This window comes from Fundulus heteroclitus, chromosome 18 (assembly GCF_011125445.2).
Source record: "Fundulus heteroclitus isolate FHET01 chromosome 18, MU-UCD_Fhet_4.1, whole genome shotgun sequence".
Lineage (NCBI taxonomy): Eukaryota > Metazoa > Chordata > Actinopteri > Cyprinodontiformes > Fundulidae > Fundulus > Fundulus heteroclitus.
The window spans coordinates 35,660,681-35,675,841 of NC_046378.1; the positions used below are offsets into that span (position 1 = coordinate 35,660,681).

General features: G+C 39.6%; 1 protein-coding gene across 4 annotated transcripts in view; it reads left to right on the forward strand.

Moving 5' to 3' along the window:
* aplp2 (amyloid beta (A4) precursor-like protein 2) overlaps positions 1 to 15,161 on the forward strand; it is an 85,220-nt gene that overhangs the window by 50,297 nt on the left and 19,762 nt on the right. For 3 of the 4 annotated variants that reach the window (XM_021319378.2, XM_012868283.3, XM_012868284.3), the window contains exons 4-7: positions 7,185 to 7,297; positions 12,449 to 12,666; positions 12,918 to 13,123; positions 13,404 to 13,571. In XM_021319378.2, coding sequence (XP_021175053.2) covers positions 7,185 to 7,297; positions 12,449 to 12,666; positions 12,918 to 13,123; positions 13,404 to 13,571 — 705 coding nt within the window. The remainder of the gene's footprint in view (positions 1 to 7,184; positions 7,298 to 12,448; positions 12,667 to 12,917; positions 13,124 to 13,403; positions 13,572 to 15,161) is intronic. The other variant, XM_012868285.3, reaches the window with a different exon arrangement.

Genomic DNA, 15,161 nt, shown 5'->3' on the forward strand with positions numbered 1-15,161 from the left:
ATGATTTGGCTAAAAATGTTATTTTTCAGTGTCCAATGGTTTTGCTGGGATTAAAATAACCCTTTAAAGTGTTTTTGCACATCTTTACCAGGGATGCCAACAAATATGTCCTCTTCTTTTGCACATTTGTAACATAGTTGAGATCTGAGAGGATCAGATGGATTGAGACAAACAGAAGTTGAGGAAGGTTTTGGGGTTAATAATTTAATGTTGGGGTTGTTTATTGAGCTTTGATTATCTCTAATTGTCAGACTCATGGAATACCGAGTTGTGTTTAACTGAATGTTAGGATGTGCATCTAATAGACTGCAAGTTCTGCCTTATATTCATCTTTTTACAGTAATTATAATCAAATAAATAAAAAAGATCCAGAAGACGAGCTTAAAGGATATGATTGGTCTGCGTTCATGTCAAGTTAATAGTTTAAGAAAAATGAAAGCAGTGACAGAGAAGGAGCTCAGATTGAAATGAATGAGTCTCTTCATGCACAGCTGCAGTGCCTCCATGTTTCCTGTCCACAAACAAAGGCTCTGCGAATTAAATCTGGGATTTTGTTTCCACGGTTTAATCCCTGTAGCATGATGTCTTTGTCACACAGCAAAGGATTTTATTTTTGTCTTTTTTTTTTTTAGCCTTGGGTTTGTAAGAAATCATTAATTTAATGGGAAATAAGTCATGGGAGGACGGGGAGTGGACAAGAAAAAAAAAGTTTTGTTTCTGGAGTGGATGAATGCAGAATAAAGTCATGTCCATTCTTAGCCAACGTTTTAACCTGCAATGGATCATCTTTTAAAGTTTGCTCCAAAGGCTGCTTTTAATCAACAGCTATGAAACCTAAAATGGGTTTTCCACAATCTTCAGTTCATAGTAAAACTTGTCTAAACTACATGAAGATACAGAGAAATTAGCAGCAATTTAAAACTCAATTTACACAGTACCTTATATGTATTAACAGTACTTTCTATTAGGGGTGGGTGATATGGACTTTAAATTTTATCATGATATATTGTGATAACTATAAAAGCTATTAGCAGCTTCTTGTTTGTCTTTTTAGGCAAATTTGTGGCTGTGACTTCATGTCAATTATAGCCCCATAAATACGACACATTTAAAAAAACACTTAATAATGTAACTTGTATTCAATTTCCAAATATACTTCCTCAGGACACAAATTACACAAAGAAATTTGATTATATATCACTAAACTGCACACAGTGATGACATTTAATTCTAAATTTGAATTTATTGACATTTTTTGACGCTCGAAAGAAAACTGCAGCAGAGAAAATAACTAAAATAACAATCCTGACAATTCTGCCTGTTTCTGGAGTTTTCGGACCTTACTTATAGGGATTTAAGTTGTCAAAATAAACCCAAATTCTTATGATAAGACAGTTTTCATGATAAAATGATACAATACACTTTATATACCCTATGCTCTAATGAATTTCAGTTCGATATTGAAGCTCTCATAGAAATCTATCGTCCTTTAATGCTCCCTTTTCTTGAGCCTTATCAGGAAAAACATCTTTTAAATCATTTTGTCCTTCTTTTGTTGACTAAGCTGGCGGGTTTAATAAAGGGCAGGGTGCGCATTTACAGATCATCAGAAAAGCAGAGTGACTGTGCTGATAACAAATCCGGGCTTGTTTCGGAGCGCCGCGCCTGAGGTTATTGCATTCCTCCGTCTCTCTGGAAATTTTTCTGTGCTGAGCCTTAAACCCCGAATCATATTAATGTGCAGCAAACAATCCTTCATAATGACCAAATAATGAGCCCGGGTAGAGGAGAGGCGTAAAAAAACTATAATATCGATAGTCGGGACTGGTGGGTTAAGATAAAAATGCTGAGAGAGGAGAAAGATGTGTGTGTGTGTTTGAGCTGAAAGGTGAAACCTGGATTTTATAATAAAAATGTTTCAGTTATGCAACACTGACCTCCAGTTACCTTCTGTTTTTTTTTTTTTTTTTTGTTTTTTTTTCATAACTACTTTAAAAAAAAAAAATCCTGGTGGAGTTATCGGATTGCTACACAATCTATGATCCAAATGCCAACAAACGCTCACCTGTGGTGCAGAACATTACAGAATCTCAACGGTTCTGTCATCATTTAACATGATCTGTCTTTTTTTTTGACAGCGTTGCAGTTTGTGAGCAGATGAAACTCCAATATTCTGACACATTGTTATCTCACAAACACTTTGATCCAGAAGAATACGGCAGAGTTTATTTGGAGAGACTATAAGGCCCCAAGCTGAGCTGCGGATACGCTTTATTTGCCTCCTTCTACAAAGACCCCATTGTACGTTTGTTGTTTTCTTACTTTTGCGATCCTTGGACGCTCAGTATTTGCTGCTGTTTGCATGGTTTTCTGCATGCGGCAGCTTTTTACAGACTCAAGTTATGAAAACCTTGAATAAGAATGGAAAAAATGTCAATGTCATTTAAAACTAAACTGATTATTTACCTGTTATCAGAGATATCTACAGCTATAGTAGACATTTCTTTAACATTTGTTTTTATTGTTATTCCGAGTTTTTTTTTTTCTACATAGACCTTGGCCTTAAATTGCCTTTGAATGTTCCAGTTAAACTGTTTTACTGTTTTTAATGTTCTTTTTTGTTTCTACATTCTATCCCTACTTGCTTTTATTCCTATATTTTAATCATGTAAAGCATTTTCACTGTCTCTTTACTGAATTGTGCTATATAAATAAATTTGCCTTGCCTTGGCAAAAATATAGAATACACACCCTTTACACGTAGATTTCAGTAATTATTTTTGCAGAATTGGCAGCTACAGTGTGGTGAAAACATATTTGCTCCTTTTTTTTATAAAGATTTATTTTGTCACACTTAAAAGGGACAAAATGCCTTCTTTCACATTGAAATCATTCAGTTGTGGTCTATATAAAGTGAAACTGTAATGCTTTGGTCTAAATTCCTCATTGTTGTTCTGAGGTGCATCCGAGCAATAATTTTGGCGCTGCCTCTTTAAATGCATTTGAAGCACTTAACATCCCCCCCAAACATTTTCACCTATCCACTTGTATTTTTGGCATCCTTCAGCTTGGTCTACGAAATTGCGGTGAGAAATAAAGATGGCGGATGTGCAAAATTGGTTAGCTGCCCGTTCATGACCTTGTTTACCAACTCTGCAGCCAATACTGTGACGTCATTGGTCAAAAAACATAATAGAGAACAGAATAAACTTACTAGCTTTTAACAATATGACCCAAACAGAATATAAGGATATCTACACAGGACCTGGAGAGACTACATTCAACTTTCCGGCACTCTTAGAGACTCCAACTACTCAAAAAAATGTATTTGAGGGCTAAAAAAGTGGATTGTGAATGATATATCCTCTTTAAATGCTTTAAATCATTAAACTAATATATATATCAGACAAAGATAACCTGAGGAAATGCATAAATACGTTTTTAAAATCATGATTTAATTTATTAATGGACATAAGCTATCCAAACTAACCTGCCTCCATGTGAAAAATAAGCACCCCTTCACTGCAAAAACGGAACTAAACATAAGTAATATTGTCTTGAAATAAGTGTATCTGTCCTAGATTTGAGCAGGTAAATAAGATTATCTGCCAATGGAATAAGATTTTTTACACTTGAAATAAGAACAATTCATCTCCATCATCTTATTTCAAGTGCAGTATATCTAATTATCTTATTTTAGGGGTGGAAAATACTCATTCCATTGGCAGATAATCTATTTACCTGCTCAAATCAAAGACAAACGCACTAATTTTAAGAAAATTTTTCTTATTTTTAGATCCCTTTTTGCAGTGTTTGTTAAATTGTGAATTGGTGTGAAAAGGTGACATCCGAGGACAGAGCCGGCCCTCCTGATCCAGCCGCCTCCTCGCAGCAGTAGATGAGCTGCTGTTAAATCAAAGTACGTCATAGAAGACGGCTGACCAGCTGTCGGTTCAAAACCGCGTTACTCCTATAAGAGTGATGTGTGGAACACCATGACTCTCTGTGTCTATTGTTTTGTTTTTTGCCAAATTAGTCTTTCTTCTGAGTGAGGGAATAGTTTGTTACCCACCTTTCAACCAGCTGACCAGCAGTGCACAGGAACAGGCGGTGTAGGGGAAGTGTTGTCGCCCGCTGCTCCGTACAGCTCACTGAGACTTCCCTTAAAAGGCCATTAAGCTGAATCCTCGTTTAACAAGTAACCACCCAACACCTTCATTTCTGATAGATGTGCTGAGAAAGGTGAGCCGGGGGGTTCGTGTACACGGGGAGGCATTGCTTGCAGTGAATGGCACACATCTGCACTGCAAAACGGGAACTAAAAGTAAGTAAAGTTTTCTTAAAATTAGTGTATTTTCCCTTGATTTGAGTTGCTAAATAAGACTATTTGCCAATGGGATGAGTATTTTTACCCCTAAGATGAGATAATTAGATATCCGGCACTTGAAATAAGATGATGGAGATGAATTGTTCCTATCTTAAGTGCAAAAGTCTTATTCCATTGGCAAATAGTCTTATTTAGCTACTCAAATCAAGGAAAAATACACTCATTTCAAGAAAATTTTACTTACTTTTAGTTCCATTTTTGCTGTGTGGGATCCAGACGTCATCTCTCCTCCGCCAGCTGCACTCAAACAAATCCCAGAGTGTGATCGGACGCGGCTGATAGAAAATGAAATGAAGACGGTGTGAGGGAATTGCTTAACATCACGCAGGATATGAGGCTGTTTGGGGAAGTTTTAACACTTCTCATCAAACAATAAGTGTTTCCTGTTTCCACCACGATGAGGGGCTACTTAGTTTAGTGGATTTTATGATCTATAAAACACAAAACAAAGGTTGTAAATTCCCTTTTTTTTTTTTTTATAAAATCCAAGCATACGAGCATCCTTTAGATATTGTTTTGTTGGCTCCTAACACGAAGGCTCCTATTGTGCTGTGCAGCATACAGTTGCTCCACTGTTTTGAGCAGACACAAAACACCTCTGGGGTGGTCCATTAGTGCGGTTTCAGCCCACCAGGGTCCTGTGTCAGGCTTGGACGAGCTTGGCGTCGGCGTCATTGGAAAATCTGAAGCAGGGTATTGGCCCTGCTTTGGGGTCATGACGAGGCTACAACCTAGAATTAGGCCCTCGGCAGACTGGTAGCGCTCCCCAAGTAGGTTATTTTAAAGCTCCTGGCAGACGGCCGCTGTGCGCTCGGTGTCCTGACGCCGTTCTGGTCTTAATCAGAAGGTCCTCAACACGCAGCTGCGGTCACCTGCGCTCTCCTGGTCAGTAAATGCTACGTCACGTCCAGGCGGCCTCGCAGATGAGAGATTTATGCTCCCAGGCGGGGGAAATCCCACACATGCTGGGAGACTGGAGGAAGCTGATATTTAGAAAGCAGCTTTAATAGAAAGTATGCCCTCCTGTCTTCATTAGCACTGAGAAGAAAGGTAGAGAAGATGGGATAAATGGTCTAAGCCAGGGGTCTGCAACCTGTGGCTCTTTACACCTTCAGCTTTGGCTCTTAAAAACTTAGACCAAAAATACGAGAGGAAATAATTGGTCAATGTTTCTAAATGTAAAGGTAATTTTAAAATTGCTGGATTAAGGATGCATTTAGTTCTGGAATATATACATAACATTTCCAGAAGGAAAGAAACTAATGGTGTATGGAATATTTCACTATAGCTAAATTAAGTATCTTCTTGTCAATAGGTTGCAAACGACTTGCTTTTTAATCATTTTGATGCCATTTGCTATAAAATTCAAATGTCCAGTTGAAGAAAATGCATCAAACCTAAACATAAAAATACTGTTGGTTAAATAATAATAACTGTTGATCTTTAATAAAAAAAAAAAATGAAACAAATTTCCTATAATATACTATAAAAACAAGCTTTTGTTTCGAACAGAGGTGTAACTTTTGTGGCTCTAAACAAAATTTGTTTAGCTGGAACGTGGGCAAATATGGCTCTGCGGGTTACAAAGGTTGCTGACCCCTGGTCTAAGCTTACTGACACAGAACCTGGAGAATCTGACTTTGGATGGAATGATTTATTTTTTTTTTTTTTTCCGTAACCAGTTTGCAAAAGTTTATTTAAAAAAAACGCCGTGTAGAAGCTTTCACTGCGCGTAGCAGTGACGCCATATTTAAGCTTCATCTGGCTGAACTGGGCCCACTTTTATTTGCCGGTTATTTAAAATAATGGACAGTTTTTGAAGCGGTAAAGTGGTCTGTGGTGCGTCTCATCAGCGGTGGACCTAAAACAGGCAGACATGAATGTCTAAATGTCCGTTTCTGTAACCGTACCTCCCAGACAGAGATGAGAAGCAGCTGCAGAGTCCTCTGCTATTTCCAGCCCTCTCCTCTTCCTATTCTACCCTCTCATTTTCCAAAACACTGCTTTTCCTCTCCCTCTAAAGGCCCTTTTGGTCGTTCCACACCTCCTGCAGCGCTCCCTCAGCCCGGGGTTATGGCGAGCCACTAACTGAGCCGCCATAACTTGCTCCCGGCCTACGTCACCGACCCCCTGACTACCCTTTAACGGCTCTAAACCTTTCATACCTCCGTCCATTTTCTTACCGCTCGCCTTTCCATCTGTCTGCGATGTCTCTACCTGAGCGCCTTGTCTCAGCGCCAGCCAACCATTTAATCTTCATCAGGACCCCAGCTCCATATTTAGATTTGCACGGCTTTCAGCCCGAGACTATTCATGGAGTCACAGGATGCCTTTCAAGCCATTTATTTCCTCCGGATTCGTCTTCCTGCCCCATGAATAAAACATGGCTGAATATAAATCATCAAGCAAATGATTTCATTGAGTCGCAGGAAGAGTTTTGACTGCCTTTTACAAAGAGTCGCAGTGTGAAAACGGATTTTCCCCTCTGCCGTCCTGATTGCAGATGCGGCTGAACAGATGCGGATAATCCCGTTTGGTTTTGGGCTCACGCAGGTGCAAATGTCAAGCGCCGTCTTTTACTCCTCTGTAGAGAAAATTAAAGGACGAGGCGGCTATGAATTATTGAATATTCTCATCTTTTTTTTTTTTTTTTTGTCCTGTCAACTGATTTATTGCTTCCAACCCCGACCATGTTTTAGAGGAATGGACTTTTCTGCGAGACCGATTGGTTTCTGTGACTAAACGCCATATTGGTGTGTGTGACTTGTTGATTTTTATTTTTTTTTCTCTCTTTTAGTGGGCGAGTTTGTGAGTGACGTTCTCCTGGTCCCGGAGAAGTGCAAGTTCTTCCACAAAGAGCGTATGGACATGTGCGTCAGCCACCAGCAGTGGCACGGCGTGGCCAAGGAGGTAAGACAGGAGGCGCTCCGTAGGAGGCAGTAGGAGGTTTGTCAGAGAGGATTGCTGCTGTCAGAAGCCTTTAGTGCTGCCCGGGGGCCATTTGTGGCCCCTGGGCTGACTTTTGTGAGCCCACCCCCCAAACTGCATCTCCAGAAAGACTTTGTCCACCAGCACAGACGGCTGATGCAGATGGAAACTTATTTTTTTTTTAATTAAGGCAAAATTATTTGAGAACTTACAGCTGGACATGTTAGGTACAACACGTGGTGTTCATCTTTTAAAAACCACACTTTGTATTTATTTCTCTTTTTAATTTCATAGCAAATAGGACCACGTGTCTCCGAGGACAAATGCAGATGTTTGTGCATTAACATCTGTTGCAAATTAGTTTATCAAAATTGGCTAAATAAGGCAAGTGTTTTAAAAATAAATGCTGACCCAAATCCTGTTCTTAGACTGCGAGACCAAAACGAATCCAGTTTTTTTTTTTGTTTTTTTTTTTCAACCAAGCCTAAATAATTAGTAAAACTGGGTGAACATCTTTTTATGAAGCAACTTAGCAAAACCTGTTTTTAGCTTTGGATTCAGTGACTTACGCATCCCTTTCCTACAGAGTATCAGACTTGTTAAATTAAAATGACCATATTTTGTTTAAAAAAAAATCACAACATAACATTTTTAGCTTATTTTTTATCTTATAAATTATTTGACCCTCCAGTACTTTTGACTTGACAGTTTTGGCCCTTGTGTAGAAAAGTTGGGGCACCGCTGCTTTACAGATTTCTGAGACTCCTGATAAAATGTTTTGGACTTGCTTTGGTCAAAAATTCTGCAGGATTACATTATTAAAACCCCTTAAAGTAGCCAGACTTGAGGTAAAATTGTCCTATAAAATAGTTTTTTTTAGAAGTTCTGTGAATACATATCATACTCGGTGACTATCAACTTTAAAATAAAACCAAGTTCTTGCCCAGCAGGACTCTATATTAACCTGTTTATTAGACTCCAGCATTAGAGGAAACACTTGGATTTAATGTGCAAATGATTACTGTGTATTTTAAACTATGCATAATAATACTAATGCATAGTACACAGCATGACAGCTGTACATTTAGGTTATTAAAATGCAAAGTTTTCTGTGCCAAATTCTGAAGTAGCTAATGTTTGTATAACGTCTAAAAAAAAAAGCAGATTATATTTCATAATTTTTTGGCACAGTGTTGCTTGAGGGAAGAGTTGTCTGAAGTTATTGAAACATAATATATAAAAAGACAGAAGGACTTAGCAGCTGGTTTGGTTACTGAATAAACCAGCTACACTCCTGTCATAATGTCTTCATTAACATGAACCCGGTGGGTTTGTGTTTTCCTGAAGGTTAATGTTTCTAGTGTTTGGAACCATTTAAGTTGACTTTAAAACGCTCAAGAGTTTTAGTTTTACTGTATTGCCGTCCGTTAACTGTGCATTTGGTGATACCGTTATTGTTCGTGTCCTGTGCCGGTAATAATTGACAAAAAAATAAGAAGTGGCTACAATACAAAAGATTTGAGAAAATGCTGATTAATATCATTGCACTCTTTTTAAAGTACAATTTATAAGATCAGGTGATATTTTCAGTTAATAGCATTGAATTTTGCATGGTAAGGGAAAATAGGATAGTTGAAGATAGGACGACATAAAAGGAAAGAAGGAAGATTTCTCTACGTTAAAATGAACAGATTAAAGAAAAGTTAATCGTCACGATGAAGTTTAGGAGCCAAAAAAAATAGGAATACCCTTTTCTGAGCCTCAAAAATGAGGAAGGATATTAAAGAAATCTAAATATAAAACATAAAAGATCCTGCTGAAATATATTTCCACTGGCCTGCGAGTCTCTGCGATCAGAGGGCCGACTGAGAGCGTCACGTTTCAGCCTCTGATCAGATTAGTGCCGCGGCTGGAACGCCGCTGATCCCCCTCAGGCGGCTCCAGAGTTGGCCCGCTTCGACCGCGACGGTAGCGCTCCTCAAACCTTCGCTTTCATCACCTTCTGGCTCTTCTGCGCGTGGTTTAATGAGAAGAGTCGCTACATTTAAACCTTACCAGGGAGGAGAAATGTGGGAAACAAATTGGGAAAACGATGCACGTCGTTTTGCAACCTGCTGCTGAGACGTTAAGCGGGGCGGCTAATCCGTCTCTCCTCCGGTGGAGTTTCAAACTGATGCCTTCCAGCTGCTAGCTAAGGTGTTGAGAAAAGCAGGTCACCTAAGGGACAGCATGACTTTGTGAGAATGTGGAGAATTACGCATACAGTGCCTCGCTAAATGTTCATACCCCTCTAAGTTGTCAACATTACGCTACGTCACAACCACAAACTTCAGTGCATTTAGTGGGACTCCAGGTGATAAACTAACAAAAATCAGCAGATAAACAGAACGATGAAGGAGAAGGGCGACTAGTTCTCTGAAACATCTTTCCTCCAACCCCCTTTTACTCTGAAGGCCCTAAATAAAACCCAGTGTGACAAATTTCCTTCAGAAATCACCTAATTAGATGTTCTCTGGAGAACAAGAATGACAGCAGAGGTGTGAGGAATAAAGTTGGAGAAAAGTTTAAAGCAGGGTTAGGTTTAAAGGTGCATAGCCACGTTATTTCACCCTTTTTTTAAAAAAAAGTCTGTAACTCTGGTTGCATACAAAGTTTTTATGAAAGATTATCACGTCCTGCAGGCACATTAGTTGTTTTGGTGTTTTATGCTTTGGTTTTGCTCAGTTTGTTAGTAAATAAAGCTGTTCGTATTTATTTATAATATCAATGGAAGTACGTACCGCGTTTGTGCAGCAGGGTTTAAAACAAGGAAGCAGCTAACGGCTATTAGCATCTCCCTTTGAAATGCAGAAACGATGCATAAATGTCCAAGATCCAGTGGGTGGGGGTACAACACAAAATATATAATTCCAAGAGTAAAAGCCTGGGATGTCGCTGGTAATACAGTCTGAATGTTGGTGTTCACTGAAGCGGACGCTAAACCTGCCGAGGCTCAGATGTGACGCAGAGTTGACTGACGTGAGTAAATATTCTGTTATGAGGCTCTTAAAGTTGCTGTAAATCGGTTTATTTAATTAACGGTTGGTCTTCAATCACGGCGAGCTGCCGCTTTACTGTGAAGCATAATTTAGATTTATTAATTAAGTAAACCGCCATTATGTTAGTTCTGCTATACTGCCGCTAGATGGTGCCACATCTGTTTATATTTGCTAATCGCACCCGATGCTGGATTCTATTTAGCCTAAAAAAACATCAAAACATAATCAGGATGTAGGCTTTGTGTATATAACTTTAATTTATCATGATCAAATGCTTTTTGGTCTTTTTTATAAGCATATAATGTGGCTATATACCTTTTTATAAAAAAAAAAACTATATTCAAACTTTGCGCATATTAAAGAGCTCTGTTCATCCCAGCAACCAAAAGTGGAAAAACTATGGCAAACATGGCTCCTTACCTTCCATCGCCGGCAGGGAAAAATGAACATTAATTAGAGGCTCAGCCAGCAGGTCAATGCTAACTCTGCAGGAGCTGTAGAGAACCATAGGCTACACTATTAGCCACAAATGTGGACTTTTTGAGGAGAATCAAGAAGACCACTGTTCATAAATAAATAAATAAATTCATTAGAAATCCAGTTTGCTTCAGTTGAAATGTGTCTCAAGTCCTCTTGAAATATGTTGAAGGTAGTTCATTCAGATGAGACCAAACGTACGGGGCTCTATTTTTCAACGGCAGTTGAAAAATAGAGCGCCGTACGTTTGGTACGGCGCTCTATTTTTTACGTTTGGTACGGCGCTCTATTATAAATTTTTATTTGCTTTATATAGAGCAAATAAAAATTTGTTTGGTCGGTGCATCAAATTCAAATCATTACTGCAAGAAATACGAGACTATGAGCGCTTTGACCAAGGGTATCCAAAGTTTTCGGTTCATGGGCCAAAATTGTCAAGTCAAAGGAACTTGAGGGCCAAAAAAATTTACACAATTCTTTTAAACCAAAACAATCAGGTACATTTTTTACCTGATTGTTTTAAATAAATACATTTGTCAGATTTTTGGTAGGAAATGAATGTGTAAATCATTGTAGATCCAAAGGTCAAAAAAGGGTTTTGCTCATTTGTCGTATTAAAAGATGCTCATCCAGTTTGCTAATTATTTTCAATAATTTAATTTTACTCTTTAACAACAATTAACTTTACTCTTTTAGGTCTAGCAATATAAGAACAGTATTTGGGTCAGTTGTTCTTTGAAAACTCTTGCTGTAATTAAACAGTTTTAATAATTTGGAATCAAAACAGATTTTAATGCACCAAAGTCTGCATTTGAGTAATTAAATATCACTGGATAGATGTTACTATGAAATAAAAAGAAAATGTCAAAAGAGTGTTTATTAAAAGATGAACACTTTCTTTTGCATTTAACGTTTTCAATTGCAGGATTTTTAACTTTTCTGTTATAATTTGTGCCCTAATTTAAAAACTAAAATCTTCCATCTGCATCAGCGACCAAATCTTTCTTGAAAGGCAGTTGTGGGCCCGCCCAGAATCAGTAGAATCACTTTGGACATGCTTGGCTTAGACGCATCTGCAGGAGTTAATTCAATTCAATTTTATTTATATAGCGCCAAATCATGAAACATGTCATCTCAAGGCACTTTACAAAATCAAGTTCAATCTTATATTATACAGATTGGGTCAGATTATACAGATTGGTCAAAAATGTCCTATATAAGGAAACCAGTTGATTGCATCAAAGTCCCGACAAGCAGCATTCACTCCTGGGGAAGCGTAGAGCCACAGGAAGAGTCGTCTGCATTGTACATGGCTTTGCTGCAATCCCTCATACTGAGCAAGCATGAAGCGACAGTGGGAAGAAAAACTCCCCATTAACGGGAAGGAAAACCTCCGGCAGAACCGGGCTCAGTATGAACGGTCATCTGCCTCGACCGACTGGGGTTACAGAAGACAGAACAGACACAACAAGAGAGACAAAAAAGCACAATGTGAAGGTTAGATTAGAAATTGGTCCGACCTCCGGAGTGTGAGGAAATGCTGTCAGCGGGGCCGTTTGCATTCTTCACAGCAGCGGCTCCGGCTTTAACTTGAAACTCTTTGGTGTGGCCCTTACAGGCCTGCTCCAGGAGCTCCATGGTGCTCCACAGCTACGGCATGCTGCTGCCCTGCGACATCGACAAGTTCCACGGCACGGAGTACGTGTGCTGCCCCGCCTCCCGCTCGGGGGAGTCCGCCCCCTCCTCCCTGCCCTCCCAGGAGGATGACGACGACGAAGACGAGCAGGTAGAGAACGAGGACGTCGACCTGGGAGACGACGAGGCTCTGGAGGAGAGGTGAGGCCCCTTTATGCGCCTCTTTGGTCTCTGAATTGTCGCAGGATGAGGCATGAAATGTATGCATGTTGCAGGTTTGAGACACGCATTGCCTCAGAGTCCAAAGAAATGCGTTTTTCAAACCTGAATTGTCACCCTGGAGACGAGCAGGGACGAGGTTGGCATGTTTGAAAATCCTACGAGGAGCTTTTGTCGAACCTGTGGCCATCTTGTCAGACTTCATATTTCATCTCCTCGCTTCCTTATCTCAGTGAGACCCCAGTCGAGGAGGAACCCACGCAGAAGGAGGAGCCTGTGGACGAAGATGAGGATCAGGAGGAGGAAGACGAGGAGCCGTACCACTACGTGTATGACGATGAGGAAGAGGAGGAGGACGGGGACGACGAGGGGCAGAAGAAAGAAAGCGACAAAGCATCAGAGAAACCTGATGAGGAAAAGATTTTAGAAGAAGTAAAAGGTTAGTAGTATTTTCTTTCAGATTATCACTCCATGGTTACCCATGATTATAATTTACCTCATTAGTATGCATTTCAGATCATCCTGCCTTTTTATGTTGCAATACTTTTCATAACACCTTAAAAATAAAAAATAAAAGCTGCTGCTCCAGTATTTGGTAGATTTAGCCTTGATGATGATGATGATGATGATGATGATGTCTGCTGGTAGCTTTCTGAGTCTGGATTTAAGTGCCGGCCCTGTAGAGGCCCCCATGATCTAACAAAGCTGTCCCCTGGCAGCCGTCTGCACCCTGGAGGCTGAGACGGGCCCCTGCCGCGCCTCCATGCCTCGCTGGCACTTCGACGTCAGCCAGAGGAAGTGTGTGCGCTTCATATACGGGGGCTGCGCCGGCAACCGCAACAATTTCGACTCGGAGGAGTACTGCATGGCCGTGTGCAAGCGCCTGAGTAAGTCTGACGTCCCAGAGGCCCGTGTGACCGCGCCTTCCTCTCTCTGTCGGCCCGGAAACCGCTGAGGGCCGTGTAGGTCCAGCTTCTCTCTGATTTAAACGAACCTGAGATTAATTCCTTTGGTCTCTAATCAGATCAGCGTAGCTGCTGAAATCATCTCATCCCATCACAACAGTTTTATTCTGATTTTTTTTTTTTTCCATCAGCATGTCCAGTTTTTTAAGTCTTAGGAGAACACATGCACCCCTCACAAACAGCAAATCATTATTTATAGCACCTAAATACACAATACATACATAAATACATACATTCAACGGTTCATCTTTTTCTACTATGAAATTTTGCTTTATATTTCGCTGTTTTTGTTTTTGTGTTATTTTCCTCATATTATAACAGAATAGACATAATCATAATTATGATTGTGCGTAATATTATTGTTGTTGTTGTTATTGTTTATTATTATTGTTATTATTATTATTATGAGGAAATTAAGTTATATTAGCAGCAAGTAGTGGAACAAGTCCATGACAGTAGAAAAAATACTATACAGTAAGGGTTGGCAATATGGACTTAAAATTTTATCCCGCTATGTTGTGGTCATATGTTGATAATGATAAAAATCAGGATAAAAGATGATTTACAGCTTCTTGCAGTTTTTTGGGTAAATCTGTGGCTGTGACTGTCATTTAGCCCAAAAAACTCAATTACTTTCCATAAAAAAACATTCAATAGTGTAACATGTAACATAATAAAAGAACATTTAAAATACAATTCATCAGGACACTAGAGACACTAAAGAAGTGTGATTTTTATCACCTGACTGCACCAAGTAACTGTATTTAATTAGACTTTTTGAATTTATTGATATTTATCGATGATCTCGAGAAACCAAACTGTGGAGAAAACGGCAACAGCAACAAAACGATACCAAAAAGGCCCACCGCTGCTATACAGTTCTTAAAAACGGCACACTAAGATTAAACGTAATGTGCAGCTGAGTAGGGTCACTCAAAAATTTACAAAATGCCCACGCATAATTGTGTATGAAGAAAAAACAGTGGCAGACTCTCTCCAAAAAAAATGACAACGGCAATTAAGAGCAGGGTTGTCAGCAACTTCTCTAGCTAATCAGGAGCAGTGATGGATATGAAGGATCTGTGAAAACTCTCCTTAGTGCACCTAGGATGCAGCAGTCTCTCTGAAGGAGCTCTGCATGCATGGAGTGGAGGACATTGTCCAACAGTGGTGTCCTTCTGTGTCCCATCACCTGGGTCCAGAGGAACAACCGCTGGCCTTCCTGATGAGCTTATCTCACTGCTTCCTCTCAGCGGTAAATAAGCTGCTGCTTCAACAAACTACACCACAGACCACAGAGTCAAAAAGGTCTTCAGAAGCGCCTCCTGCTCTGCAAAAGTCTCCTCAGGCGGTGGTCTGCTCTGAGCCTTCCTGTGAGGAGCATCAGCGGGACTCCAGTTCCCTTTAGAAGTACATCCTGTTATGAGGATTATTTAAAGGTTTCTCTACCAGGAGGAGAATATTTTGTTATATACTTTTATTAAAGAAGAAAAACAGAAGCTAATGATGTTT